The sequence below is a fragment of the Manis pentadactyla genome, chromosome 2, assembly GCF_030020395.1.
Source record: "Manis pentadactyla isolate mManPen7 chromosome 2, mManPen7.hap1, whole genome shotgun sequence".
In the NCBI taxonomy this organism is placed as follows: Eukaryota; Metazoa; Chordata; class Mammalia; order Pholidota; family Manidae; genus Manis; species Manis pentadactyla.
In genome coordinates this window covers 9,817,291-9,844,681 of record NC_080020.1, presented here as the reverse complement: position 1 = coordinate 9,844,681, position 27,391 = coordinate 9,817,291, and the positions used below count along the sequence as shown (strand labels likewise).

The 27,391-nt window shown below is 41.3% G+C and overlaps 1 protein-coding gene across 3 annotated transcripts; it reads right to left on the bottom strand.

Moving 5' to 3' along the window:
- Positions 1-952: 952 nt before the first annotated feature.
- On the bottom strand, positions 953-27,391 carry SLC46A3 (solute carrier family 46 member 3). 3 transcript variants are annotated; one of them, XM_036917335.2, is made up of 6 exons: positions 26,970-27,391; positions 26,366-26,578; positions 19,134-20,004; positions 17,591-17,674; positions 12,146-12,302; positions 953-1,731 (listed from the first exon to the last, which is right to left on the bottom strand). In XM_036917335.2, exons 2-6 carry the CDS (start codon positions 26,552-26,554, stop codon positions 1,647-1,649), a joined length of 1,386 nt encoding a protein of 461 aa, XP_036773230.2. In that variant the 5' UTR covers positions 26,555-26,578; positions 26,970-27,391; the 3' UTR covers positions 953-1,646. The 3 variants fall into 3 exon arrangements, with proteins under 3 accessions (XP_036773230.2, XP_036773232.2, XP_036773233.2); XM_036917337.2 differs by having other exon boundaries at positions 27,234-27,390; XM_036917338.2 differs by lacking the exon at positions 26,970-27,391 and adding an exon at positions 26,773-26,808.

Here is a 27,391-nt window from a genome sequence, read left to right as displayed (position 1 = left end):
GATATTAAAATACATAGAAAGCACTTTGTAAACCCTGTAGTACTTTCTCTTTAGGTTTGGAAAGAGCATTGAACTGGAATGAAAAGAAAAATCAGTCAATCAGAGAATCACACGTGAGCTCCCAGCCTAGAAAATGTTGGCTAAACCTAAAAGGAATGGTCTTGGAAATTAGAATTTCTAGTATTTTAAATGATAACTGCTATTTGTGAGTCAAGCAATCATTGATTAACCTACAGGAAAAAGCAGTAAGCAATGCTATCAAATGAAGACTTCACCTGCCTTCAGGAGCTTACAAAGAAGCTAATCATCCAGTTGAACTTCAAGGCATTTGTGTTATTACATATGGTAATCTATAAAATGGGAGATATTGAAGGACCTGTGAAAATACTATAGACTAATTTAAAAATGGTGTGGGCTGGCATATTTTCAGTTTATTTGCAGGGCTGGCTTACTGACTGTGGCGTGTATCAGTGGTAATGCATTAAATATACAGCTTTACATTATCTTTACAAGTAAAAGCAAAATTTTGTATTTGGTTCAACAGACATTTATTGAGGCTATAACAAAGGATCAAAGATTGTCCCTGCCCTCACGGTTCTCACTGTCAAGCAGGGGCAACAAGTATTACAAGATGAAGGGAAACGCTAGAAGGATACAAAGTGCTAGGGGCGCCCTGCAGGCATGGCAGGGTTGGGGGAGATGTAGGAGTATGGAATAAATGTCAAGAAAGGTACACAAAGGAAGCGATGTTTTGGCTGAGTTTCAGCATCATAAGGGAGGAAGAGCCAGTGGAATAGTGTGTAAAAGGACGGGAGACGAGAGAATGTGGTGCTTTTTCTGGGACCAGGGTGGATCCCAGGATGAGTGAAAGGCAGTAAGAAACGGATATCCTTTGACAGAAGAAATAAGAAATAAATATTGGCTCAATTTCACTTCATGAATGTTTACTCAGTTTTAACATTTCTTTACAGATAGTTTTATTTATAATCTTTTTACAGTTGTCCCTGTGTTACATGTAGAAATATGATAATGCCATCACTGATGAAACATTAGGGAAAGTGAAGATAAGTATTCTTCAAAGTGCTTCTGTTTTAAGGATTTTGCATCTATTGAAAGTTTTCACTATCAATAGCAACCTGATAGGCTCTGAAGGACAAAGGATGACCAAAGTAGAGGTAAAATTACGAATATTTGAAACTTCCATCATTTTCTTAAGTGAATGATTTATAATTTTCAAGTTATACCTTCAAAATCCTTGAGAGATCAGAAACCCATTTTGCAGAAGAAACTGAGGTAAAGAGTTGGTCTCCACATAAGACTGGAGTATGTCAGGGAGATTATTGCTTTTGAGCATATCAAGTTTCTTAATCCTTCTTTATGCTGTTTAGTTTCAGTTTCTTTTGTACATCCTCAAGTGGGAAGTATTTTGAGATTTGTTCTAGGTACTGGAAATACATCACATAATATTCATAAAGTGCTCAAAGTGCATAGTACTGTAAGAAGCCAGAACTAGAAGCTATTTCTCTCACTGTCAGTTGAGAAAGAAGGACATAGACCATTGATTATCTATAAAGTATTGATTATGGAGCTTGTTCACATTCCTTAGAAGTCAGAGTATATGATTTGTTTTTTTTTTTTAACCACAGTCATCTGTTTGAAGTATCTTCCCTGGATTCTTCTTGAATCAGAAGTACATAGCTCCCCTCTTTCCATCCTATGCATCTGACGACACTGCCAAAGCAAATGAGACATTTTAAAATTGTGATTGAGCAGCACACATGCAAATAATCTGTATTCCATCATTTCCCTGGATACATGTCTTCTAATAAATTATTCAAATTATGCATAGAAGGAACATACTGGTGTTTGAATCCAACTCATTATGCATAGCATCCTGAAAATAATAAAAAGTCTCCATGAGTTCTTTCTCAGATCCCCCAAATGTCCATCTGTCCCATTGTCTACTCTGTGTAGCTCACAAAAAAATAGTTAAAACTAAAGCTATTACTGAAGTTCATGTTCTAATAGCTACAGTTGAAGGTAGGACAGGAAGACATCTGAAAATAATTAAAATAGCATGTAATTTTAATTTTAAAAATATTGGACAGTAGAGGTTTAAAAACCTCAAGACCATCTATATTTACATTATTAGAAGCATTATTAAAAGGATAACTACCTTTTATCCAGCTGCACCAAATTTTTCAAATTATGAAAGTATCGTGTTCACAACAATATAAATATATGAAGAATAAAATTAAAATGGGGATGAAAAGTACAGTGCAGGGAATAGAGTCAATAGTATTGTAATATTTTTGTTGACATATGGTAACTACACTTAACATGGTGAGCATTTTGTAATGTATATAATTGTTGAATCACTGTGTTGTACACCTGAAACTTATGTCAACCATAAATGTTAATAAAATTTTTTTCTTTAAAGTTACCCATTATTCTACTCCCCTCATATGCAATTCTTTTTAGAGCTATTTTTCATGATTTGGATAACACCATCATTCATCTAACCATTCTACTATTGGACATTGTGGTCATTTAGAAATATTTTTGCCATAACAGACTTTTTTATACATAAATTTCTGATATTACTAATCATGTCCTTAGACTAGGCTTCTAAAAGGAATCACTGCGTCAAACACTATGAACTTTTAAGAAAAAATTTTCTGTGTTTATGAATTGCTTTCCCAACCAGATAGTGCTAAATAACACTTAATCCCAGCAATGTATAAGATTGTCTCACTATGTGCTCACTAGCACAGCCCCTGTATTTTTAATTTTGCCAATAATGAATAGTCTCTCTTCAGAAAAGATGCCTAGTAAAAATTACTTTTAATCAAAATTATAGAAGAATTATAAATACTATATAGTACTCATACACAGATCGAGGAATCAGAATTCAATTGAGACAGTATGTATTGAAGTCCTACTATGAGTAAGACATGTAGGTCCCAGACTTGGTAAAATGCCGAAAGCCTGTCCACAGTCCTTTTCGTGGCCGTTGGCCACGTGGACTGGGCAGGGGCACACTCAGCTCACTGCTTTGGCCCCGCAGAGTGTCAAACGCATTTGCTTGGGCGTTTTATAGCAAGCACTTACCTAGTTAGTTTATATTTTTGTTAATTGAAAGGCAAAGGGAGAAATAAATATTTCTCATGTGTACACCTCTATCTTTTCATTCTATGTAGTGTTCATAATTAGAATTTTGTACTTGGAATTTGTATATTTACCTTTCCATTAAATAAGCCAACTCTCTGGAAAGAGAATTCCTAATACTCAGTGCATGCTATCTGCTCTTGCCATTTATCCAAGAATCCATATTAAAATACATCTTCTTATAGCAGTCTTTGCCCATCAGGGAATATTATACTCTAGAAAATCAAGTTTGAAAAAAATACATATATGCGACGGGGGCGGAAGATGGCGGCGTGAGTAGAGCAGCGGAAATCTCCTCCCAAAACAACATATATCTATGAAAATATAACAAAGACAACCCTTCCTAGAATAAAGACCAGAGGACACAGGACAATATCCAGACCACATCCACACCTGAGAGAACCCAGCGCCTCGCGAAGGGGGTAAGATACAAGCCCCGGCCCCGCGGGAGCCGAGCGCCCCTCCCCCCAGCTCCCGGCGGGAGAAGAGCAGGCAGAGCGGGAGGGAGACGGAGCCCAGGGCTGCCGAACACCCAGCCCCAGCCATCCGGGCCAGAGTGTAGGGCCCTCGATACTGGGAAAACAGGGCAGTAAGAACAGTGAGCAGGCACTGGAGGCTGGGAGACAGAGGACATAAGAAAAGCGCGCGACCAATTTTTTTTTTTTGGCTTTTTTGTTGCTTTGTTTTGGCGAGCGCTGTTTGGAAGCCTTAAAGGGACAGGGACCCCAATATTAGGGAAACAGGGCAGAAAGACCGGTGAGCAGAGGCCTGAGGCTGGCACCGGAGAATAAAGAAAAACGAACGACCACCTTTTTTTTTTTTTAAATAAAAATTTTTTTTTTTTTTTTTAATTAAAAAAAATTTTTTTTTTTTCTTGTTTTTTTTTCTGTGGTCGTTGTTTTGTTTTGGCGGGTGCTTTTTGGAAGTCTTAAAGGGGCAGGGCAGGCCACTTAATCCAGAGGTAGGGAATCCGGGACCTCTGGGCACCCTAACCCCTGGGCTGCAGGGAGCAGGGAGGCCCCTTACGGAGATAAATAGCCTCCCAGCAGCTCCTGCTCCAACGCGACTCCACCATTTTGGAGTAGCTGCCCGAGCCAGGCCACGCCCACAGCAACAGCGGAGATTAACTCCATAGCAGCCGGGCAGGAAGCAGAAACCCTGTCTGCGCGCAGCTGCGCAGCACAAGCCACTAGAGGCCGCTGTTCTCCCAGGAGAGGAGGGCTACAAACCAACAAGAAAGGAAGTCCTTCCAGCCGTCACTCGTCCCAGTTCTGCAGACTATTCCTATCACCATGAAAAGGCAAAGCTACAGGCAGACAAAGATCACAGAGACAACACCAGAGAAGGAGACAGACCTAACCAGTCTTCCTGACAAAGAATTCAAAATAAGAATCATAAACATGCTGACAGAGATGCAGAGAAATACGCAAGAAAAATGGGATGAAGTCCGGAAAGAGATCACAGATGCCAGAAAGGAGATCGCAGAAATGAAACAAACTCTGGAAGGGTTTATAAGCAGAATGGATAGAATGCAAGAGGCCATTGATGGAATTGAAATCAGAGAACAGGAACGCATGGAAGCTGACATAGAGAGAGACAAAAGGATCTCCAGGAATGAAACAATATTAAGAGAACTGTGTGACCAATCTAAAAGGAGCAATATCCGTATTATAGGGGTCCCAGAAGAAGAAGAGAGAGGCAAAGAGATGGAAAGTATCTTAGAAGAAATAATTGCTGAAAACTTCCCCACACTGGGGGAGGAAGTAATCAAACAGACCACGGAAATACACAGAACCCCCAACAGAAAGGATCCAAGAAGGGCAACACCAAGACACATAATAATTAAAATGGCAAAGATCAAGGACAAGGAAAGAGTGTTAAAGGCAGCTAGAGAGAAAAAGGTCACCTATAAAGGGAAACCCATCAGGCTAACGTCAGATTTCTCAACAGAAACCCTACAGGCCAGAAGAGAATGGCATGATATATTTAATACAATGAAACAGAAGGGCCTTGAACCAAGGATACTGTATCCAGCACGACTATCATTCAAATATGACGGTGGGATTAAACAATTCCCAGACAAACAAAAGCTGAGGGAATTTGCTTTCCACAAACCACCTCTACAGAACATCTTACAGGGACTGCTCTAGATGGGAGCACTCCTAGAAAGAGCATAGCACAAAACACCCAACATATGAAGAATCGAGGAGGAGGAACAAGAAGGGAGAGAAGAAAAGAATCTCCAGACAGTGTATATAACAGCTCAATAAGCGAGCTAAGTTAGGCAGTAAGATACTAAAGAGGCTAACCTTGAACCTTTGGTAACCACGAATTTAAAGCCTGCAATGGCAATAAGTACATATCTTTCAATAGTCACCCTAAATGTTAATGGGTTGAATGCACCAATCAAAAGACACAGAGTAACAGAATGGATAAAAAAGCAAGACCCATCTATATGCTGCTTACAAGAAACTCACCTCAAACCCAAAGACATGTACAGACTAAAAGTCAAGGGATGGAAAAACATACTTCAAGCAAACAACAGTGAGAAGAAAGCAGGGGTTGCAGTACTAATATCAGACAAAATAGACTTCAAAACAAAGAAAGTAACAAGAGATAAAGAAGGACACTACATAATGATAAAGGGCTCAGTCAAACAAGAGGATATAACCATTCTAAATATATATGCACCCAACACAGGAGCACCAGCATATGTGAAACAAATACTAACAGAACTAAAGGGGGATATAGACTGCAATGCATTCATTCTAGGAGACTTCAACACACCACTCACCCCAAAGGATAGATCCACTGGGCAGAAAATAAGTAAGGACACGGAAGCACTGAACAACACAGTAGAGCAGATGGACCTAATAGACATCTATAGAACTCTACATCCAAAAGCAGCGGGATATACATTCTTCTCAAGTGCACATGGAACATTCTCCAGAATAGACCACATACTAGGCCACAAAAAGAGCCTCAGAAAATTCCAAAAGATTGAAATCCTACCAACCAACTTTTCAGACCACAAAGGCATAAAACTAGAAATAAACTGTACAAAGAAAGCAAAGAGGCTCACGAACACATGGAGGCTTAACAACACGCTCCTAAATAATCAATGGATCAATGACCAAATCAAAATGGAGATCCAGCAATATATGGAAACAAATGACAACAACAACACTAAGCCCCAACTTCTGTGGGACACAGCAAAAGCAGTCTTAAGAGGAAAGTATATAGCAATCCAAGCATATTTAAAAAAGGAAGAGCAATCCCAAATGAATGGTCTAATGTCACAATTATCAAAATTGGAAAAAGAAGAACAGATGAGGCCTAAGGTCAGCAGAAGGAGGGACATAATAAAGATCAGAGAAGAAATAAATAAAATTGAGAAGAATAAAACAATTGCAAAAATCAATGAAACCAAGAGCTGGTTCTTCGAGAAAATAAACAAAATAGATAAGCCTCTAGCCAGACTTATTAAGAAGAAAAGAGAGTCAACACAAATCAACAGTATCAGAAACGAGAAAGGAAAAATCACGACGGACCCCACGGAAATGCAAAGAATTATTGGAGAATACTATGAAAACCTATATGCTAACAAGCTGGGAAACCTAGGAGAAATGGACAACTTCCTAGAAAAATATAACCTTCCAAGATTGACCCAGGAAGAAACAGAAAATCTAAACAGACCAATTACCAGCAACGAAATTGAAGAGGTAATCAAAAAACTACCAAAGAACAAAACCCCCGGGCCAGATGGATTTACCTCGGAATTTTATCAGACATACAGGGAAGACATAATACCCATTCTCCTTAAAGTCTTCCAAAAAATAGAGGAGGAGGGGATACTCCCAAACTCATTCTATGAAGCTAACATCACCCTAATACCAAAACCAGGCAAAGACCCCACCAAAAAAGAAAACTACAGACCAATATCCCTGATGAACGTAGATGCAAAAATACTCAACAAAATATTAGCAAACCGAATTCAAAAATACATCAAAAGGATCATACACCATGACCAAGTGGGATTCATCCCAGGGATGCAAGGATGGTACAACATTCGAAAGTCCATCAACATCATCCACCACATCAACAAAAAGAAAGACAAAAACCACATGATCATCTCAATAGATGCTGAAAAAGCATTTGATAAAGTTCAACATCCATTCATGTTAAAAACTCTCAGCAAAATGGGAATAGAGGGCAAGTACCTCAACATAATAAAGGCCATCTATGATAAACCCACAGCCAACATTATATTGAACAGCGAGAAGCTGAAAGCATTTCCTCTGAGATCGGGAACTAGACAGGGATGCCCACTCTCTCCACTGTTATTTAACATAGTACTGGAGGTCCTAGCCACGGCAATCAGACAAAATAAAGAAATACAAGGAATCCAGATTGGTAAAGAAGAAGTTAAACTGTCACTATTTGCAGATGACATGATACTGTACATAAAAAACCCTAAAGACTCCACCCCAAAACTACTAGAACTGATATCGGAATACAGCAAAGTTGCAGGATACAAAATCAACACACAGAAATCTGTGGCTTTCCTATATACTAACAATGAACCAACAGAGAGAGAAATCAGGAAAACAACTCCATTCACAATTGCATCAAAAAAAATAAAATACCTAGGAATAAACCTAACCAAAGAAGTGAAAGACTTATACTCTGAAAACTACAAGTCACTCTTAAGAGAAATTAAAGGGGACACTAACAGATGGAAACTCATCCCATGCTCGTGGCTAGGAAGAATTAATATCGTTAAAATGGCCATCCTGCCCAAAGCAATATACAGATTTGATGCAATCCCTATGAAACTACCAGCAACATTCTTCAATGAACTGGAACAAATAATTCAAAAATTCATATGGAAACACCAAAGACCCCGAATAGCCAAAGCAATCCTGAGAAAGAAGAATAAAGTAGGGGGGATCTCACTCCCCAACTTCAAGCTCTACTATAAAGCCATAGTAATCAAGACAATTTGGTACTGGCACAAGAGCAGAGCCACAGACCAATGGAACAGACTAGAGAATCCAGACATTAACCCAGACATATATGGTCAATTAATATTTGATAAAGGAGCCATGGACATACAATGGCGAAATGACAGTCTCTTCAACAGGTGGTGCTGGCAAAACTGGACAGCTACATGTAGGAGAATGAAACTGGACCATTGTCTAACCCCATATACAAAAGTAAACTCAAAATGGATCAAAGACCTGAATGTAAGCCATGAAACCATTAAACTCTTGGAAGAAAACATAGGCGAAAACCTCTTAGACATAAACATGAGTGACCTCTTCTTGAACATATCTCCCCGGGCAAGGAAAACAACAGCAAAAATGAGTAAGTGGGACTATATTAAGCTGAAAAGCTTCTGTACAGCAAAAGACACCATCAATAGAACAAGAAGGATCCCTACAGTATGGGAGAATATATTTGAAAATGACACATCCGATAAAGGCTTGACGTCCAGAATATATAAGGAGCTCTCACGCCTCAACAAACAAAAAACAAATAACCCAATTAAAAAATGGGCAGAGGAACTGAACAGACAGTTCTCCAAAAAAGAAATACAGATGGCCAACAGACACATGAAAAGATGCTCCACATCGCTAATTATCAGAGAAATGCAAATTAAAACTACAATGAGGTATCACCTCACACCAGTAAGGATGGCTGCCATCCAAAAGACAAACAACAACAAATGTTGGCGAGGCTGTGGAGAAAGGGGAACCCTCCTACACTGCTGGTGGGAATGTAAGTTAGTTCAACCATTGTGGAAAGCAGTATGGAGGTACATCAAAATGCTCAAAACAGACTTACCATTTGACCCAGGAATTCCACTCCTAGGAATTTACCCTAAGAATGCAGCAATCAAGTTTGAGAAAGACAGATGCACCCCTATGTTTATTGCAGCACTATTTACAATAGCCAAGAATTGGAAGCAACCTAAATGTCCATCAATAGATGAATGGATAAAGAAGATGTGGTACATATACACAATGGAATACTACTCAGCTATAAGAAAAGGGCAAATCCAATCATTTGCAGCAACATGGATGGAGCTGGAGGGTATTATGCTCAGTGAAACAAGCCAAGCGGAGAAAGAGAAATACCAAATGATTTCACTTATCTGTGGAATATAAGAACAAAGGAAAAACTGAAGGAACAAAACAGCAGCAGAATCACAGAACTCAAGAATGGACTAACAGGTACCAAAGGGAAAGGGACTGGGGAGGATGGGTGGGTAGGGAGGGATAAGGGTGGGAGAAGTAGGGGGTTATTAAGATTAACATGCATGGGGGGGTAGGAGAAAAGGGAGGGCTGTACAACACAGAGAAGGCAAGTAGTGATTCTACAACTTTTTGCTATGCTGATGGACAGTGACTGTAAAGGGGTTTATAGGGGAGACCTGGTATAGAGGAGAGCCTAGTAAACATAATATTCGTCATGTAAGTGTAGATTAGTGATAGCAAAAAAAAAAAAAAAAAAAAAAAAAAAAAAAAAAAAAGGGCAGTTCCTGTGTGGTAACCTCCAACGAGTTCTACACAAGGGTATAAAGGGCATATAAAAGTGTAGGCAAAGGGTCTGTTTGTGTTTATACAGAGGATCAAAGCCTAATTGGGCTACCCCGAAAATGAACTAAGATACGATATGAAAAAGAACTTCCAACATCTGCACCCTCTGGAAGACTCATGCCAGAAGATGATCATCAAAAAACCCCAACAAAGATCCACGCACTGCTACAGCTGTAGATGCACTCATCCCACCAGTTCCTGGACCTGCCATGGGAATGAGGAAGGAGATATCTAAGCTGGCCTGTGCATACAGTAAAACAACAAAATTGGACTGGATCTATACTGTTGGAACTCAACCAAGAATTTGGAGAAGTGCAAATTGTAGCGCTCCAAAGTCTTACAACTACAAACTATTTATTGTTAAAAGAACATATGGCATGTGAACAGTCCCCAGGAATGGGTTGTTTTAATTTGTCTGATTTCTCTCAGACTGTTCAAGTTCATTTGGACAATATCCACCATATCATAGATAAGTTTTCACAAATGCCTAAGGTGCCTAACTGGTTTTCTTGGTTTCACTGCAGATGGCTGGTAATTACAGATATGCTTTGGTTATGTAACTATACTCCTATTATGTTAATGTGTGTGTGCAATTTAAGTAGTAGCTTAAAACCTATACATGCTGAAGTTACTCTACAAGAAGATATATCAAAGAAATAATCAATCTTCCCATGTTTTCTTCCGCCTGCTACTTCTATAGCTTTTCTTCTTCCTTCCTAATTACAACCCTTAAATAGAATTCGTGCCTCATATCAAATTTACCGAGTATCATAATTCTTCCAAGTGGTAAAGATACCTCAAGACAAATGCTGGGCATAGAAGCCACAGGGCATTAATATGCAAAGAAGTAAAAAGCTAACCTTTTCAAACAATAAGGCTTCTCTCTCACTTACCAACTTCACATTTCCCTGTATGGCCCCGGAAGATGACTGGTTAGCCAGAGACGGGTAAGATTCCTCAAGGGAGGAACAACCTAAGACAGGCACAGTCGCAGGGGGGCCATCAGGTGAGAAATTGGGGATCAACAGAGGTGAGGCTTAGAACCTCACCCCCCCGTTCTGAGAGAAATCTTCTGCATACGTGGATGTTTTATTGCCCTGGTCTAGCTTGGATTAACACATAGTCTACAGGCACACACCTGATCATCTACATGTGCTCTCTTACAACACTAAACTATGTTTTCTACCTTTATCTTGTATCTACCTACCACTTCAGCATTTTATTAAAAATAATAATAATAAAGAGAGAAATGTGGTATCCACATATAAATCAAGTATAAAAACCAAATGAGTATTCATATTTGAACTGACTGTTTATAGTTCATAATGCATGAGCAAAACCGAAAGTTTATGTGATGACTGCCCTTGTACTGTTCACTATGTAACTTATTCATTATGTAAGAATTTGTTCTACATGTAAAAACTTGTTTGTTATGCTTCAGAAGATTGGAGACTGACAAAAATTAGGCTTGGGGTGGAATAATGATTGTGCATTGAGCATTGACTCCCCCATACAGAATTTTATTGTCGTTAACAACCATTTGATCAATAAATATGAGAGATGCCCTCACAAAAAAAAAAAAAAAAAAAAAAAAAAAAAAAAAAAAGGACAGACTTCCAATGGTAAAATAAATTAGTAACCGGGATGTAATGTATAGCATAAGGAATATAGTCAAGATATTGTAACAGCCTGGTAGGGTGATAGCTGGAACCTAGAATTATGTATATAAATGTTCTACCACTGTGTTGTACACTTGAAACTCATGTAATGTAATACTGTGTGTCAACTACCCTTCAATAAAAAATAATTATTAAAAAAAAAAAAAAAAAAAAAAAAAAAAAAAAGATTGCAAGTGTCTGGCAAGGAGGTATGCAACATCATTTTGGTCCTACAGTCGTTACTGCTAAGTTGCCAGCAGTTTTACCCACCATTGCTTTTGCATCATCAGTGTAAATGTCAACACGATTAAAAAGGCAAATAACCTATCAAAAAAAAAAAAAAAAAAAAAAAAAAAATACATATATGCATATAACATATATATAATATGTATATCATGTATTTGTTAATATATATTTTTTGTATATATATATTCTTAGATGCTACTTAAATCAATTATTCCTATTTCAAGAGAGAGGGTGAACCTCTAGGAGTGTCCATCTAACCCAGTCTTTCTCCTACTTCTGGTCAGCCTTGTCATTGTCTCTTTCTTCCTAAGTCTCCAAAATAGTTGACATATGTCTTCATGTCTAAAAGTTTTTGTGAGAAGTACCTCCTGAGGCAAAACTTCAAGGGATCTATGTAATTTTACTGGTGAGGTTAGGGAATTCTTTTAATCCAGCTATCCTTTGATAAAATGATTAAAGGTAATTACATACCATAGACTGATCACTGGAATTAGTAACAGGCCGGCCGACAGCAGGAAGGTGAAGCCTGGGTACCAGGCAACAGTGGCTGCATAAATTCCATTAAATGTAGAAACTGCGGTGACTCCACCAAGTGTTTCTAAGAAAGCAATGCAAGCAAACAGGGTACCTGTATGGGGTTGGGGGTGGAGGGGGAAAGAGAAAAGGCTGAGCGACAAAGCAGTGAGCAAAACCTAACGGAGAAACATGGTACTCATGGAAAAGAGCAAACATAGGGCACAGACTACGTGGCAAATGAAAGCTGTCCCCTCGAATCCCTGAGCAGTAACCCATTTTGCAGGTGAAGAGACTGAGGCGGAGAGTTCTTGATGTGAGAGAAGTTGAAAACACTATCGTTCAAGGTTAACTGGACAAAGCTAAAAGGCAACAGCAGCTGCCCCATCTGAAACCTGCAGTGCCTCCCAGCCCCAGATACCCCTGACGTTCAGTAGGTTGTCTCCCACAATCTGTCTCCAAGCGAGGACACCTGTTAAACACCCTGGCTGGGCAGGATGGATCCCAGCAGCAAAGATCCCCTGCAGGGGCCTTTTGAAAAGTAAAGTTATTCTTTTCATCGCCTTCTCAGATCTAGCTAGAGTGACAGCTGCAGGCAGAGAGAGATCTTATCCCACACTGTGCAATTTGATGCCTCCCTCCAGAGTGACATTCAGTCATCAAAAGAAGCCTCCAATTTGACTCCTCAAGTAACTCTGCTCAGTGAAGGTTACGGCACGTTAAGTAAGTTTTTAAAACATATTTACCAGCTTGGAACTGCCTCCAGCCCTCTTGGCTCACAGGATTAGGAAGGCTAGGAGTTCTGCTGCCCCTGCGCCCTGCTGCACACCCGTTTGGAAAGGGGCCAGCGGTGGGGCATTGTTTCAGGGTTGGGAGGTGGCAGCGTGGCCAGCCCAAGTTCAAAATCAGAATTGTCATTATTCTGCCAATTTTTACTTGTGTCTGGAATCCAAAACTGGAGTTCAATCTCTAAAAGACAGGCTTGTCATCTTGCTGTACTTCTTTTCCTCTTTGCCCAGCTGTGCATGACCACATAACAGATTTTTTGATTGTCTTCGGCTGTGATATCCTGGCCAAGTCCCTATGTAGTTTCTGCAGACCCCATCATTAAGCCATTGTGCTTGTGAAGAAACTACTTCTCCAACTTTACTTTCCCATGGCATTTGTAATGTTTTTCTTAAAAACAGTGCAGATCATGTAATTAATTGTGTTGGATTGGACTGAGAGGAAGGAAAAAAGGCACGCTTGAGGGTCATCTTTCATAACTGGATTATGGCTGACATGCCTGTGTTCTGGTTTTCCCCATGGTCTTTGTCTTTTAGACCATGTACAGATCTTTATCTATTTAAACTTTTCACTCTGATATACATGTTCTCATATGTTGCTTCAAATTCTTTATTGAATGAAAGGACACAAAGTGTAAATATCTCTGCAGAATACTGTATGTTCAGAATATGGTGTTTTCATGTACAATACTGTGTTTCATGTATGTGTCTTTTGACTAAAATAAAAGCTCTGTCAATGCTACGTGCACATCTACTATGTTTACTGCTGTCTCCAGGACCTCGGTGTCCTGGCACATGGTAGACATTTAGTATATAGTTGTCATGTGAATGAGTAAGAGCTCATGTGATGTGTCCTGTTATCAGTCATCAAGCAGCAGACATACTTACTGCCTCCGTGGTTTATGACAGTGCATTAAATCAGTTTAGATAGGAGGAAATGCTCCTACTTGCCTAACTGTGTTACTATTGTCTTATATTTCTGATCCCTTGCTACAGGAATAGTGCTGTAGAGGACAGACTGCATACTCCTAGTCCTCTTATGCATCCATTCTGGATGGAAAATTGGTCAGGTGGTACCATGTCTGTTCTGACACAAACAACCATACTATTCCGAAGTAGGTTTAGCTGGTTGCTGAACTTCCTCAAGCAATTCAACTCGATTAATAGTTGCCAGAGATAAACTGGATTATATAATAAATACAATTTAGTTTTTCTAAATTTTTTTCCCCAAGTCCAGTAGACCTCTAAAGTGAAGTGTGTTTTTACTGTGCTCCAATTTATAATGAGAAGAACACAAGTGATAACAAAGTAAGAGGTAGTTTAGGATGAGTTTTCACAGTGGTGTGGAATGTGAAGGCTTCAGAATAATTACTACAATCCAGTTTTCTCCCCTTTCTCATTTAAGGTAATAGTGATATGAAAAGCATCTGAAAACCTTGGCAACGTTTCCCTTCTCTGATTAAAGTATGTAATACTTTCACAAAAATATCCCATTTTTAATAGATAATGAAAGATGGGAATATATTCAGTTATGGAAACTTTGACACCATCCAAAGGATGTCTTAGTTTGCAGTTAAGAGCAAAGTAACTATGTTATCCTAGGATAGTGGAATCACCATTCATCAGTTATCACAATTCAGAATATGAAATGCCAAAATTTAAACTAAACATTTTTTAATGTTACTATATTTATGTATGAAATGACTTTTTTAAAGCCTTTATAAATAAAAACTAAACAAAAATAAACTATACATTCTGATAAGTCTATTTTTGCTCTGAGTCAAATATGGTGGATTTTTCTTTTTCCTACAAACAGCTTTATTAAGATATAATTCACATACCGTGAAACTCACCCCTTTAAACTGCACAATTCAGTAGTTCTTGGGTATGTTCAAAGAGTTGCGCCACCATTACTCCTAATATTAGAACATTTTCATCACCCTGAAAAGAAATGCTGCACCCATTCGCCATCATTTGCTTCCTTCCCAGCACCTGGAAAGCACTAATTTGTCTCTATGGATTTGCCCTTTCTGGACATTCCATATAAATGGAATCATATTTACATGACAGTATGTGGCCTTTTGTGAATGGCTTCTTTTAGCAAAATGATTTCAAGGTTGATCAGTGTTGTAGCATGTACAGTAGTGTTTTTTTAGACCAAAAAGTATTCTATTGGGCAGATATACCACGTTTTATTTATCCATCAGTTCATGGACATTTGCATTGCTTCTTTTTGGCTGTTATAAAGTATGCTGCTGTGAACATTTGTGCACAAGATTTTGTGTGGACATGTTTTCATTTCTCTTGGGAATCTACCTAGGAATGGAACTGCTGAGTCATGGGTGTCTCTATTTAACGTTCTGAGGAGCTACCAAACTGTTTTGCAAAGTGGCTGCATCATGTTACTTTCCCACCTGCACTGTAGGAGGGCTTCAGTTTCCCCACAGCCTTACGCTCAGCTTTATGGTCGGTCTTCATTTTAGCCATCCGAATAGGTCTCATTTTGGTTTTGGTTTGCTTTTCCCAGTTGGCTAATGATGTTGAGAATTTTTTTCTTGTGCCATTTGTACAGTCTTCTTTGGAGAGGTGTCTATTCAGACCTTTTGCCCATTTTTAACTGGGTTGTCTTTTTTTTGCAGTTGAGTTTTATGAGTTCTTATATATTCTGGGTAAGTTCCTTACCAGACGTGATTTGCAAATACTCTCCTGTTTGAGAGTTGTCTTTTCACTTTCTTGATGGTGTCCTTTGAAGCACAAAAGTTTGCAGTTTGGGTAAAGTCTAATTTATCTATTATTTTCTTTTGTTGTCATGCTTTTGGTGTCCTATCTAAGAAACCACTGTATCCAAGGAAGTAGGTAGATTTTTGCATACTATGGTCATAAATTTTTATATTCCTAAGTGGTTTTCCTGTTACTCTATCATTATATAATCCAGAAATAGCTTTGTGAATACACAGCTACATCTTATGAATGGAAAAGAATCAAGAAATATATTTCTTAATTTATTGCATTATGCAGTCTCCCCCAGTGTTAACTAAATCGCCATAAATACAATAGCATAAGATGAATTATTCATAAGCAATTAATACGAACATTTTTTCCAGGCTAAGACATGAAATGAAGGAAAGCTCCAAAGTGTAATAATATTCATACAATACAGAAGGTGAGGAGGACAACCCCATATGCCTAACATCTAGTTAGTAACTAATTATAAGTAGAAATGTAATTTTTTTCCATCTGTACTGGTTATTCTCTGCCCTCCTCTTCAACTGTTTCATCTCCTGTGCCATGCTCTATGCTCGGGAGGCTGACCCCACAGATTATATGACTTGGACTTCCTTGCTGGCCCTACTTGCTGTGCACTTGATCAGTGGGATGAAGGAGAGAAAGGCTGTGGTGTTTCCTCCCTTCTCCCTCCCAATTTGGGCCATCTTCTTTGGGGGCTGCGGGGATATTGGAAGTTCCTGTGGCCAGGATCCTCACCTGACCCTACACTACTTGATGATGTAATTGGCTTACTGCTAGGCTACTGCTTCCACACCTGTAGGCAGTGAGCTGTTACTGACTGAGTCACTGTATGCAGAGCTTTGCCGGGTGCTCTGGGTGGAGGTAGAGATGGAGGTGGATGACGGACCTGCAGACTGCTGGGTGTAGATGTGATCCTAGTGCTTGACTGACTGCCATTAGAATAAAACTGGGTGTAGACCCTTTTACCCCAAGATCATTCGACGTGGTCTCACCAAGTCCACAGTGAACTTGCCTGGGGCTTGAAGCCTCAAGCAGGACAGGGGCCTCTGCTCTGCACACTGCCCTACATCAGAGTCCCTTTACTGAACCAACTGAGTGGGGTCCAGCATAAGAATACAATTAGAGGCCTACATATTATTTGCTCAGTTTTTAAAAGTTCTGATAAAACTGCTAATTAAGACATGTTCTATCTCCCGACTCTGAGAAATACACCTTTATAATAATTTGGAAGGTCAGCTATAAACTCAGATTTTGTAGCCTTTTTAGAGTTCCATGTAGGAATCTGACCACACTGGAAGAGCGGGCCCCCCACCCTCAGTTCCCACTGCAGGTTACAGCCCACCCACTGTGATCTACCTCTTGTTCCATCCTGCCCAGGAAGGGTCATTTACAGATGGCTGTGGACTGCCTCCTCTGTGGTTCCAAAGTCAGGCCAGATCTCCTATAAAGATCGATGGCCTGGTCCCCCCTTTGGTCTAGAGGTGAGCACACTGGAGTCAAAGTTACTCTCAAGAGAAAGGGTCTAAAGAAGAGGAGCATCCAGGCACTCACTGGACATGACCCCAGAGCTGTTTGTGGGGGAGTTACAGGGTGTCATCTGCAGCTGGGGAGGAGTTGTGGGCTCCCAGTGGGCATATCCCCCTGGCCCTGGAGTCTCCTCTGCTCTTGGGGTGGGGAAGCCTTCGAAAGCCTGAGGCTCTCCTGCCTTAATATAAGCCTCTTCCTAATGTAGAGCTTGCCACTAATTTAAAAAGAGTTCTGTGCAGAGAAAGGGTTGTAGAATATTCTGAAGAATCAAACATGATTGTGCATAGATTTGAGTGGGTACAGACTGTAGAGCCATTATATTCCTTAAGCAAGTCAAACTCACCTTGTTCAGTAGAATCAACCACTTTTGACATCATGGAGCGTAGAACTGAGAGTGGCACGACGGTGAAAAGGAACGGCAGCCTCACTGCGAGAGAGGGTGGAAATCACTGGCTATGCCAGAAAACCAGGGGTTGATTTTAAATGTGAAACACCTTCTCTCTAAATCATTTCTACAAGCATCCTAATTCACTGCTTCTAAAGACTGAATTAATCATTGTAGAATTGTTTCATGAATTAAGATAGGCCAGTGTAAGGTTAGTTTGCTGTCAAATTCTTATTCCAGCACGAAGAACAAGAGTTCATGAAAGTTTTAGGTCCAGATATGTATATATATAATCTGCCAACTGTTGTTGATCTGCTATTTCCCTCATTATTGTAGTAACCTCTTATTTAGCAAGTTGTACCTTAGTTTTGTTTTCTGTTTCTGTTTTTTCAGAGTTGGCATTCTCAGTGTTACCATTGTGTTATTATGTTGATTCACTTTTTGATAAATTGGTTATCTTCTTGTTTGTTCATCTTTGTGGCTGAATAATTTCATGAACATAAATTGCCTCTGCACTTAAAGTATGTCCCTTAATAATAGCATTTTTAATTATATGATAAAGTAGTAATATATTTCATTTTCTGATCATGTTAAAATTTTCACTGTTTTCACCTATGCTAACTTACTGGCCTAGGCAACGCCAAGGGAGACAGGAGGAATTGGCATTTCCTGAATAGTAGGCATTGTGCTAAGGGCTTCACAGTTCTATCTTCTAAGACTCATTACAACTCTCTGAATTAGGTACTGCTATGCTCATTTTCCAGATGAAAAAGCTGAGGGCTCAGAGTAGTTAAATAACTTGCCCAAGATCACCTAGTGCTCTATATGGCAATGAAGCCCATTTCTGTTTGGTCACCCTGCTTGCTGCAAGATAGCAAGAGATTAACTGCCCGCTTAGACAAAGACTAAATAGGGCCTTTCCCAAGGTCCCACTGTATGGATCCCTTAGCCCTCTCAAATGCAGTGTCTCCTCAAGCCCCACAAAACCCACTTCGGAGTTCGGTAGTTAAGGAGGCAGTCCAATTTGCCAAAAAGTGATTCATCAAATGCCAATTCATGAATTGACTGATTTGCTGAAAGATCAATTTGCAGTCTTGTCTTGCATGATTTTCTTCTTGAATATCTTCAGTGAATATGGATTTTCCTTATGTCTTTTGAGTATATTTAATTTGAAATTTTTTATGGAAAGTAGCCTTCTTAGCAGTATTTTAAGAAATACTCAAGTTGGTGAACACTATATTGAAGAACTACTGGTTCACAAGAAGAATGTTCCTCAAAATAATTTTTTTGGGGGGAAATATGCAAATTTGAAAAATTGTGGTTATTCAGTGAATTACTTTTTTAAAAGCAAATTGGCTTTCAGAATTCTGGCAAGCTTGCTTTTAACAAATTACTAATTGAAATAGAAGGCATTAGAGCATTTTATATTAAAGTTTCTCCCCCAGTGGACTTAAAAGAAAAAAAAATCAAATACAGTTTTAAGACTACATTTGTAACTTACCTAAAAACATCATCAGTGTTGTTTTGGCAAAAGCAGTCAAAGCCATCCCTGCCATGGTGGTCAAAATTCCAATGAAGGCCATATGAATATCTTCTATACAGTAAGAAAAAAACCATATTCCTAGGAAACTACTCAAAAAAGAGATACTACCCAAAGCTGATCCATAACCTATAAAAACTTCATTCCAGCAGAGGGGTGAATCCAATTCATAAAGGATAAAAATGGGGGAAATGCCAATTATCACAAAAAAGTAAGTGATCATTGTAAAAAGTAACAAACAGAGCAAAGACCGTCTATTACCAGAAGCATTTTTAAAAAGCATGTAAGTCTGGTAAAATAGGTTTTTAAAACCTTCACTACATGACATGGAAACATTCTGAGATGAAGACTCTTTCACTGAATCATCAAGAAAAAATAAAATATACATCAAATTAACAGTAAGAACCATAGTAATAATTAAAAAAGACCACACAAAACCTAATTCTCTAATAAAATAGCCAGAAGACAGTCCTGTTAATCCGGTCACAAGTCCAAGTAGGAAGTCAATTATGGCTATTCGAATTGTTCTTTGTTTCTGTTCTTTACACTGATCAACAATATAGGCAAAACTGGCTCCCAAAAATGTGGTGGAATTGCCACAAAGTGCAAAAATGAAGGTGGATGCAATTAAAAGCTGGAATGGAAAGTTAAAGTAGGACAGCAAACAGAGCCAAACACTGCTTGCAAGAGCACCAACAGAAGACAAAATCAAAGGGAATTTTCGTCCTTGACGATCACTGTAAGACAGAAGTATGAACGTAGACACTAGACCAGGAATTAAGCCACTTATGTCCATCTGCATACTAAAAAGAGACACTTTTTTCTGAACTTCCTGCAAAGAAATGAAAAGAAGACAGTAACATTTACAGACATTTATACAATGTGCATAAAAATATCATGGTGTATACTTTTCTTGACATTGTCTGTAGGTCACGGGTGGGAAATCTCTGATGCCCGGGTTTGATACAGTTTGAATCTTCATCTGATTCACAAATCAAATATCCAGAGGTGATACAGCCATCAAAACTCAGCCATAATATTCAAGTGCCACGGTGGGAACATTAACCCATAAAGAGAAAATTGTGTGTATTGGTGTGTGTTTGTCTCATATACAAGATCTGTAGACCCAAGGCCTCTGGGACTGGCCATACAATGATTTTCCTTTCTTCTATGAACAGTGAGCCCGAAGAAATCATGATCATTGTTTTAAAGCAAGAACAATACTCTTTCCCACGATGTATCTTTCTATCTAAAGGAGAATGAATTGCAGATAAACGCCATATTTCATAGACCTTTACTTAGGAAGACCTAGGCTGCTTTTTACATGTGTCTGCACAAATAGATTAGTGAGAAACTTATTTCTGTATTTACTAAAAAATAAGATAAAACCCAAAGAAGAGCTTTGCACTGACTAAAGATGGCAATGTGCTGTGAAGTGCGGAGGGAATACACTCGACCCCTGAGGATCAAAACAGCTACACACACACCTGAGTGTGGAAGACTTAACAATCGTTATACTAGTTATCCAACGGGAAGAATTTTGGGTGATTTAAAAGCATTTTCTGCTTGCCACTTCTCTATATTTTCCAAATTTTGTCTAGTGTATGCCATTTTTATAATGGGGATTACTAAATGCATTTTTAAAAAAATGATTTATTCATGTAATATTCAGAAACTACCCTAATAAACTGATGACTCACAAAAATATCAAATAATTGAGTTCATGATTTTTTTTAAGAGTGAGCCCGTTTTTATGTTTATATATTCACGTAATTCAAGCAATTTCCTGTTATCAGGAAATGTCCTAGTCACTCAGACTCCAAAGTTCAGTTGTCTTGGCTTCTGGCCTTTCCCTTCACCCACGCCCATAGACACAGCCTGTCCTGCCCATTGGTGTTTGTCGCGCCCTTGCCCTCTGTTTAGTCCCAGAGTTGCCACTGGACTGAAAGCCCATCACTTCTCACCGGGACCATTCTGGCTCCCGCCTGGTCGCTTTGGTCAATTCAGTGTGTTGCCCCAGAATGCCGCCAGCACACTGCCAATGCACATGGTGTGCCCGCCTTTCCCCTGCTCAGCCTGTGGCCTGCTGGTGGAGGCACGTGCTCTGTGCTCCGTCATTTAAGGCACGACTGTGTGCCACAACCTCACTTTTTGGCATTATCCCCACTCCCCAAATAGCCCATAGGTCCAGCTTGGATTCCCCTGAAATTCCCAAGCAGACACATCCTCTCCTTCTGAACCTCCTCCTCTGACAGTTATCATCCCCAGTTGTACTTTCTTCCATCATGAATAAGAGCTCTGGAGTCAGATGCCTCTGGGTTCAAGTCCAGTCAGCCCTTTACATGGCAAGTAGAATGACCTTTAAAAGCACACGCCAGTTCCTGTTACTCCTCTGCCCAGGATACCCTGTTGGCTCACCCTCCACAGAAATAAATCCAAATGCCTGCCGGCGGGGGCGGGGTGGTGGCAGGTGGCAGATGCCACGACGTCTCCCACTTCATCTCCACGTCTTCACTGCTCTCAGCCCACGTGCCCAGCCCCAAGCCCTCCGTGCTGATTCACCTTCGTACCTGCTCTTCCCTCCACCTGACTGTCCTGCAGCTCACTGCCTCAATGCAGGGGTCCCCTCCTCCGAGGGGCCTTCTGTGGCTCATCGCTCAACCAAAGCAGCCCCACTAACCCCACCCAGAGATCCCCCCTTATCCTGCTCTGTTTTCCTTTAGAGACATGCCATCCCTTAGCAGGATGGGCCGTTTTAATGGCACCCTCCCGTGTGCCTTTCACTACAGCCTAAGCCCCAGGAGGGCTGGCATCTTGTCCTCTTCGCCGGGGCGGCACCAGCTCGGCACCAGCTCGGCAGCCGTGCTCTACAGCGGAGGGACTCAGTGGATATGGATCCAGTGAACGAATGACCAAGTAACGGGGCCTCTGCAGGTTACTGTGTGTGACCCTGACCCAGCTGTTTCCCCCTATACCTTCATCTGCGAGAGGGCACAGCAGTCCCCATCTTTCAGGCTGCTGAGAGAGTTAAACTTAAAATAAATAGAAGGCTCCACCCGGACCCCAGTACAAAGTGCTTAATCAACTTCAGCTGTTTCATCTTCTTCGTCAGACTTACCGAGCCTATCTTTGTATCCCCTACAGTACAGAAGCTGTGAAGTAAATGTTTACTGAATAAATAAATGAAGCAGTCACCTTCTAACCAACTTCTCACAGGCTGTCCCGGTTTAGGGCTCCCCCTCCCATCCCACCCATCCCAGTCCCGGCTTCTCCGTCCCATCTACTGTCATTCCTAACCCAGTCTTTTACACGGAGCCCTTCCCCCGTCTGTAATTTAGGTTTTAAAATACAGATTTTAACAATGATAAGCTCAAAGTATATTTCAATCATAAAGCCAAGTTGAGACATAAACAAATTTTTGTTGTGTATACTCTTAAACTCTGGAGAATTATATATTGTATGTGGGTAGATGGGAGAAATCAGAGTTTAAAAAAATACGATTTCCTATACAAGAAGGAACAGAATGACAGTGTATTGAGACAAGGATGAATTAAGGAAAGTCATATCAGTTTTAAAGAAGTCACAATTTCATAGGCTAACATGTATATATTAATTCCAATTGAGTAGAAAATATTCCCTTTCTGATGGTAACAAGGGATTGTGTTAATTATGAAAAAGTTTATAGATAAATTCCTGAGCAAGAAAAAGTTCAGGATCTGTTGGGAAACCTTTATTATCCCCTCCAATAGCTGAGCCCCTATCTTGAAAGGGCCTGAAGAGAACAGACCACACTGGCCAGTTCAACACTTCAAACAAGTCATTTAACAAGGGAAGGAGGGCGTGATAAGGGTCTTAACATTTCCTTCCCCACGAAAGTCCACAAACATGGCTAGGAACTCCCACCAGTCTGCCTTTGGCCAAGAATTTCCTTCACACAGCCTCACCACTTTGTTAAGAGGTCCTTTAGAGATTAATCTCATTACCCAGGAGAAGTATGTGGATAAAATGAAGGTTCCTGCGGCCAGGATTCTCACCTGGCCCTGGTTGGCTAGCTCACTACACACGTGTGGGCAATACGTTGCTATTGACTCTATATAAAGAGCTCCACCCAGTGCTCTGGGCGACATGGTGGCAGGGCTGCCAGGCTGCAGGAGAGCAGAGCAGAGGCTGGAGTGGTGGCAGTGCTGAGGACAGAGGCCCAGAGGCTGAGACCGGCTTGCTGCATGCAGACTTGCTCTGAGTGGATGGGATTCTAGTGACTGACCTGCCACCATGGGAATAAGTTTACCCCAAGAACATTCTACTGTCGTTTCTTTGGTCGCCTTGAATCCATAGTGAACTTGCCCAGGGCTGAAACTCATTGGCAACACAAGTATGTAGGTGTACCTTATAGTCATAGAGCTCAGAAAACTTGAAGATTTGAAAAACAGGTTAGATCAATATTTATTTATGAATATATATATATATATATCTTAACCCCTAATGGGTTGAAAAATAACTTTCATCCATATAGACTTTCAAAATGTTAAATGTAAGTGAAATAGCTCAGTTTACTATATCTGTACCCTGAAATTCATAATATATCTTGGATTCCAGTATATATGTACTTATGTATTTGTTATATAGGAAGGATAACTAAGTGTAACAGAAATTCAACACATGATCATATTATGCATTCTTATTACACAGTTGACCTTCTGAGGAGTGGCAAGAAGAATCTGAACTGAAAAAAAAAATCATTTTTTATTTTATTAGGGACTGACCCTGTGCTATGACATCTCTAAGTTTTAGATTACAAGAACAGTCCACAAACCCCTAAACTTTCAGTGAGCAAATGGCCAGAACCCACCCAGCAGAGCTTCCAATGAGATGGAAGCTCAGAAACAGGAAACATTTGTTCCTGGATTTAAAGGGAACAGAATATTATCTGAGAAGCTAAGCAGGGACAGGATCCAGAAGGTGGAAGAAGGTGCTGAAGGTGGGGGCGGTGCGTCAGGAAGCAAACCTGTTTCTCTCTCTGAAGGACCAAAAGGTAAGCAGGCCACAGATCCCTGTCCCAGATGTGGTGAAGGGAGGGGGTTCTAGTTACCCAACCTGAGGAGAAGCGCCTGCAGCCCTGGAGCACCAAGCTGCAGGCAAGGGATCTAGGGCAGTGCATTGTCTTGGACATTAACCCAATAAAAAGCAGTAAGTGAAACAATAGTTAATCGATTAAAACATTTGGCAAAAATCAGGCGGAGAAAGACAAGTACCAAATGATTTCACTCATATGTGGAGTATAAGAACAAAAGAAAACTGAAGGAACAAAACAGCAGCAGAAGCACAGAACCCAAGAATGGACTAATAGTTACCAAAGGGAAAGGGACTGGGGAGGACGGGTGGGAAGGGAGGGATAAGGGGGGGAAAAAAAGAAAGGGGGCATTAGGATTAGCATGTATAGTGTGGGGGGCATGGGGAGGGCTGTGCAACACAGAGAAGACAAGTAGTGATTTTACAGCATCTTACTACGCAGATGGACAGTGACTGTGAACGGGGATATGAGGGGGCTTGGTGAAGGGGGGAGACTAGTAAACATAATGTCCTTCATGTAATTGTAGATTAATGATACCAAAATAAAATTAAAAAAAAACATTTGGCAAAAATCTCCAAAATGAGACCATTGCTCTGGGCAGTGGGGGACTTCTCAGCAGCTGGGTCTGGCTGGAAGTGAGGACAGCACTCTCCATCTGCGCAGTCACAGAGGTCACCAAGGTAGCTGGACCAAGGCTACCTACTCCCCTCACTCTGGGAGGGCAAGGGCAGCCGACTTTTCCAGAAATTCAAACCCTCTCCTGCCCTGTGCCTCCTGCACTCCCAGGGGTCTGGTGAAGGAGGCACAGAATCAGATACAGAAACTGATGAGCTGGTGAACCTTCTCATCCCCTGGGAATGATCGACATATAACAGGACCGTTCTCTAAGGGCGATAAACCACAAGGTGAGACCGTTGGCTCTCCTATTTTTATGACAGAACTCTAGGCCAGAATCTTGATGTCTGCATGGCTCCCAGACATAATCAGTTCCAAGAAGACTTCTCCCATGAGAAAATGAGTAACAGCAGGGGTTTGCACTCAACAGCCAAGCCCCACCCCAGCAAGGTGATGCCTGACACCTGGGGTACACGGCTAGAAGTGCTGGAGCCTTCCATCCACCTGGGGCCCTAGGCCTCAGACTCATCTTCCAGCCACACCTGAATCCTCTTCAGAGGAGAGAATCTTGGAGCCAGCCTACAGGTGGCTGGGACCCTCTTACACTCTTCTTGTCCTTTGGTGCGCAGGAATCCCCACTCCTTTGCTCTCACAAAACACCCCCTATGGGAAGAGTTCAAGGGTTATAAGTGTGGTCTGTTTTTGAGGTATTGTGGGGGGAAAAAAATTCCAAATATGGATGCTCTCTTCTTTGCATCTGAATTTTGGTAGATTTAATTAAAAATGCTTAAGGGAAAAGGAGAATCGTGGAGTACCTCCTGTTTTAAACAGATACAAAATTGGGGAAGGTGGCCGGAGAAGGAAAGGATGTATAACATCTGGCTGAACACTTTCCGAGTCCTCTGGGCAGAAGAGAGTGTGCTCCGCCCAGATACCCTCCCTCACCCAGCTGCTCCTCCGCACTTGGCAGGCGAAGCTGCTTTGATAACAGCAAATGATGAAGGGCAAATGCTGGCCCCGCCCCCCACCCCATGGCACACTGGCCCCAGGGCCCACAGTCTTCAGTGGTGGGGCACTTTCTTTGGTCCCTGACAACCAGGTCATGCACAAGCGGTGGCAGGGATGGAAGGAGGGGCAAGAGAAAGGCAAGAAGGCCAAGGTCAAGCCCACCCCTGTCCACCCAGGACCAGTGGCCTCGGTCCAACTTTAAGGCTTGTGCAGGAAGAGGAAGGAGACAACCACAGAGATGAGACTGAGCTGAACATTTCTTAGAGAAAAGAGAAGATCGAGTGTCACAGAAGAAGAGGGGTTTAAGTTGAAGGAGAAGATTGAAGGTGTCAGGAAAATTCAAACAGGCGAGAACTGAATAAAGGGGCTCTTTGGGATTTAGGAGTTTTAAGGTGACCCTTGAAAGGTCAATGTGTCAGGAGGGCAATGTCCTCTTACGCTTAAAACCCCGTTACAGATTCCCTTTTCATTTCATTTTAGGGATATTTAAATTTCTTACCTCTTGGGATAAAAAAATTGGGCTGCTTTTGTTTTTTTCACACTCGGAAGCATTGCTACCAGATGCCATACTGTAGTTGCTTGTCGCTTCCCATATTCTTCTGTACACGTATTGTGTGGTCAGCGGTGAGGTCAGAGTCAGAGCGAATGCACTAAGGCAAATGGCAGGTTCTACAAATAACAGCTTCATAGTGCTGGGGTCTGTAGCCGAATTCTATTAAAAAGAAAGGGGAAGTCAGAGGAATGCTGTGGAGTAAGCAAGCCAACTAGGGAACCGAAAGCACAGAGCCCTTCTTAAGAGGTTAAATCTTATTTTGGAATAGGGTACGCGGTAATCCCGAGGTGGTCATACTTCCCGTTTTGAAGAATAGGACCTTTCAGGGCTCAAATGGCCCTTAAGATGATCACCTTAAGTTGTCACCCATTTTGGTGATCACGCCACAGTGCCTACATTGTATGCTGCCAACTGGTTCTCATACGGTAAACAATGAGCAAGGCAGTTGCGCAACTGTTTGTGCTCCTGGTTTGGCTGCCTGTTAATAGCGGACAGGAAGGGGCCTTTTAAAAGGCAGCTCGCAAGCCTAAAGGGATTGCTTTACACTCACCCCACGGTTAGTCCTGCCGCCACGCGAGGCGCAGGTCTGACCCCTTTCGGCCGGAGCCCGGGGTCTCCTCTGGGGGATGCCCTGCGCTCCGGGGGCGCCTCGCGGGCAGCTAGCGCTCCCGGAGGCTCGGACGGCCTGGGACGCGCAGGGAACAGGGAGCGCCGCCGAGCCGCGGTGGGGAGGCCAATTTCTGTCGAGTTCAACCAAATGCACCTGACGGGGAAACTCAAGCTCTTATTTTAAAGCAAACCGAGGAAAGCGCACTTTCGCGTCCACAGTGACAGCGGCGACGGTTCCCTGCGCGGCCCTAGCTCGGCTCCTCGGTGGCGGGCAGGCTCGGCCTCGGCGGGCTTGGGGACGCGCCGGAGCCCAGGGCAGCTGCCTCCTGCGCGCTCGGCAGCCGTTCTGCGGGTCGGGGCTGC

Excerpts from the sequence above, each read along its gene's own strand:
- SLC46A3 (XM_036917335.2), bottom strand. The coding sequence starts at position 26,554 with ATGAAGCTGTTATTTGTAGAACCTGCCATTTGCCTTAGTGCATTCGCT. Across the intron at positions 20,005-26,365 it reads CAATTTTTTTATCCCAAGAG|GAAGTTCAGAAAAAAGTGTC; the intron begins GTAAGAAATTTA and ends ATTTCTTTGCAG. Across the intron at positions 17,675-19,133 it reads AACACTGATGATGTTTTTAG|TGAGGCTGCCGTTCCTTTTC; the intron begins GTAAGTTACAAA and ends CCTCTCTCGCAG.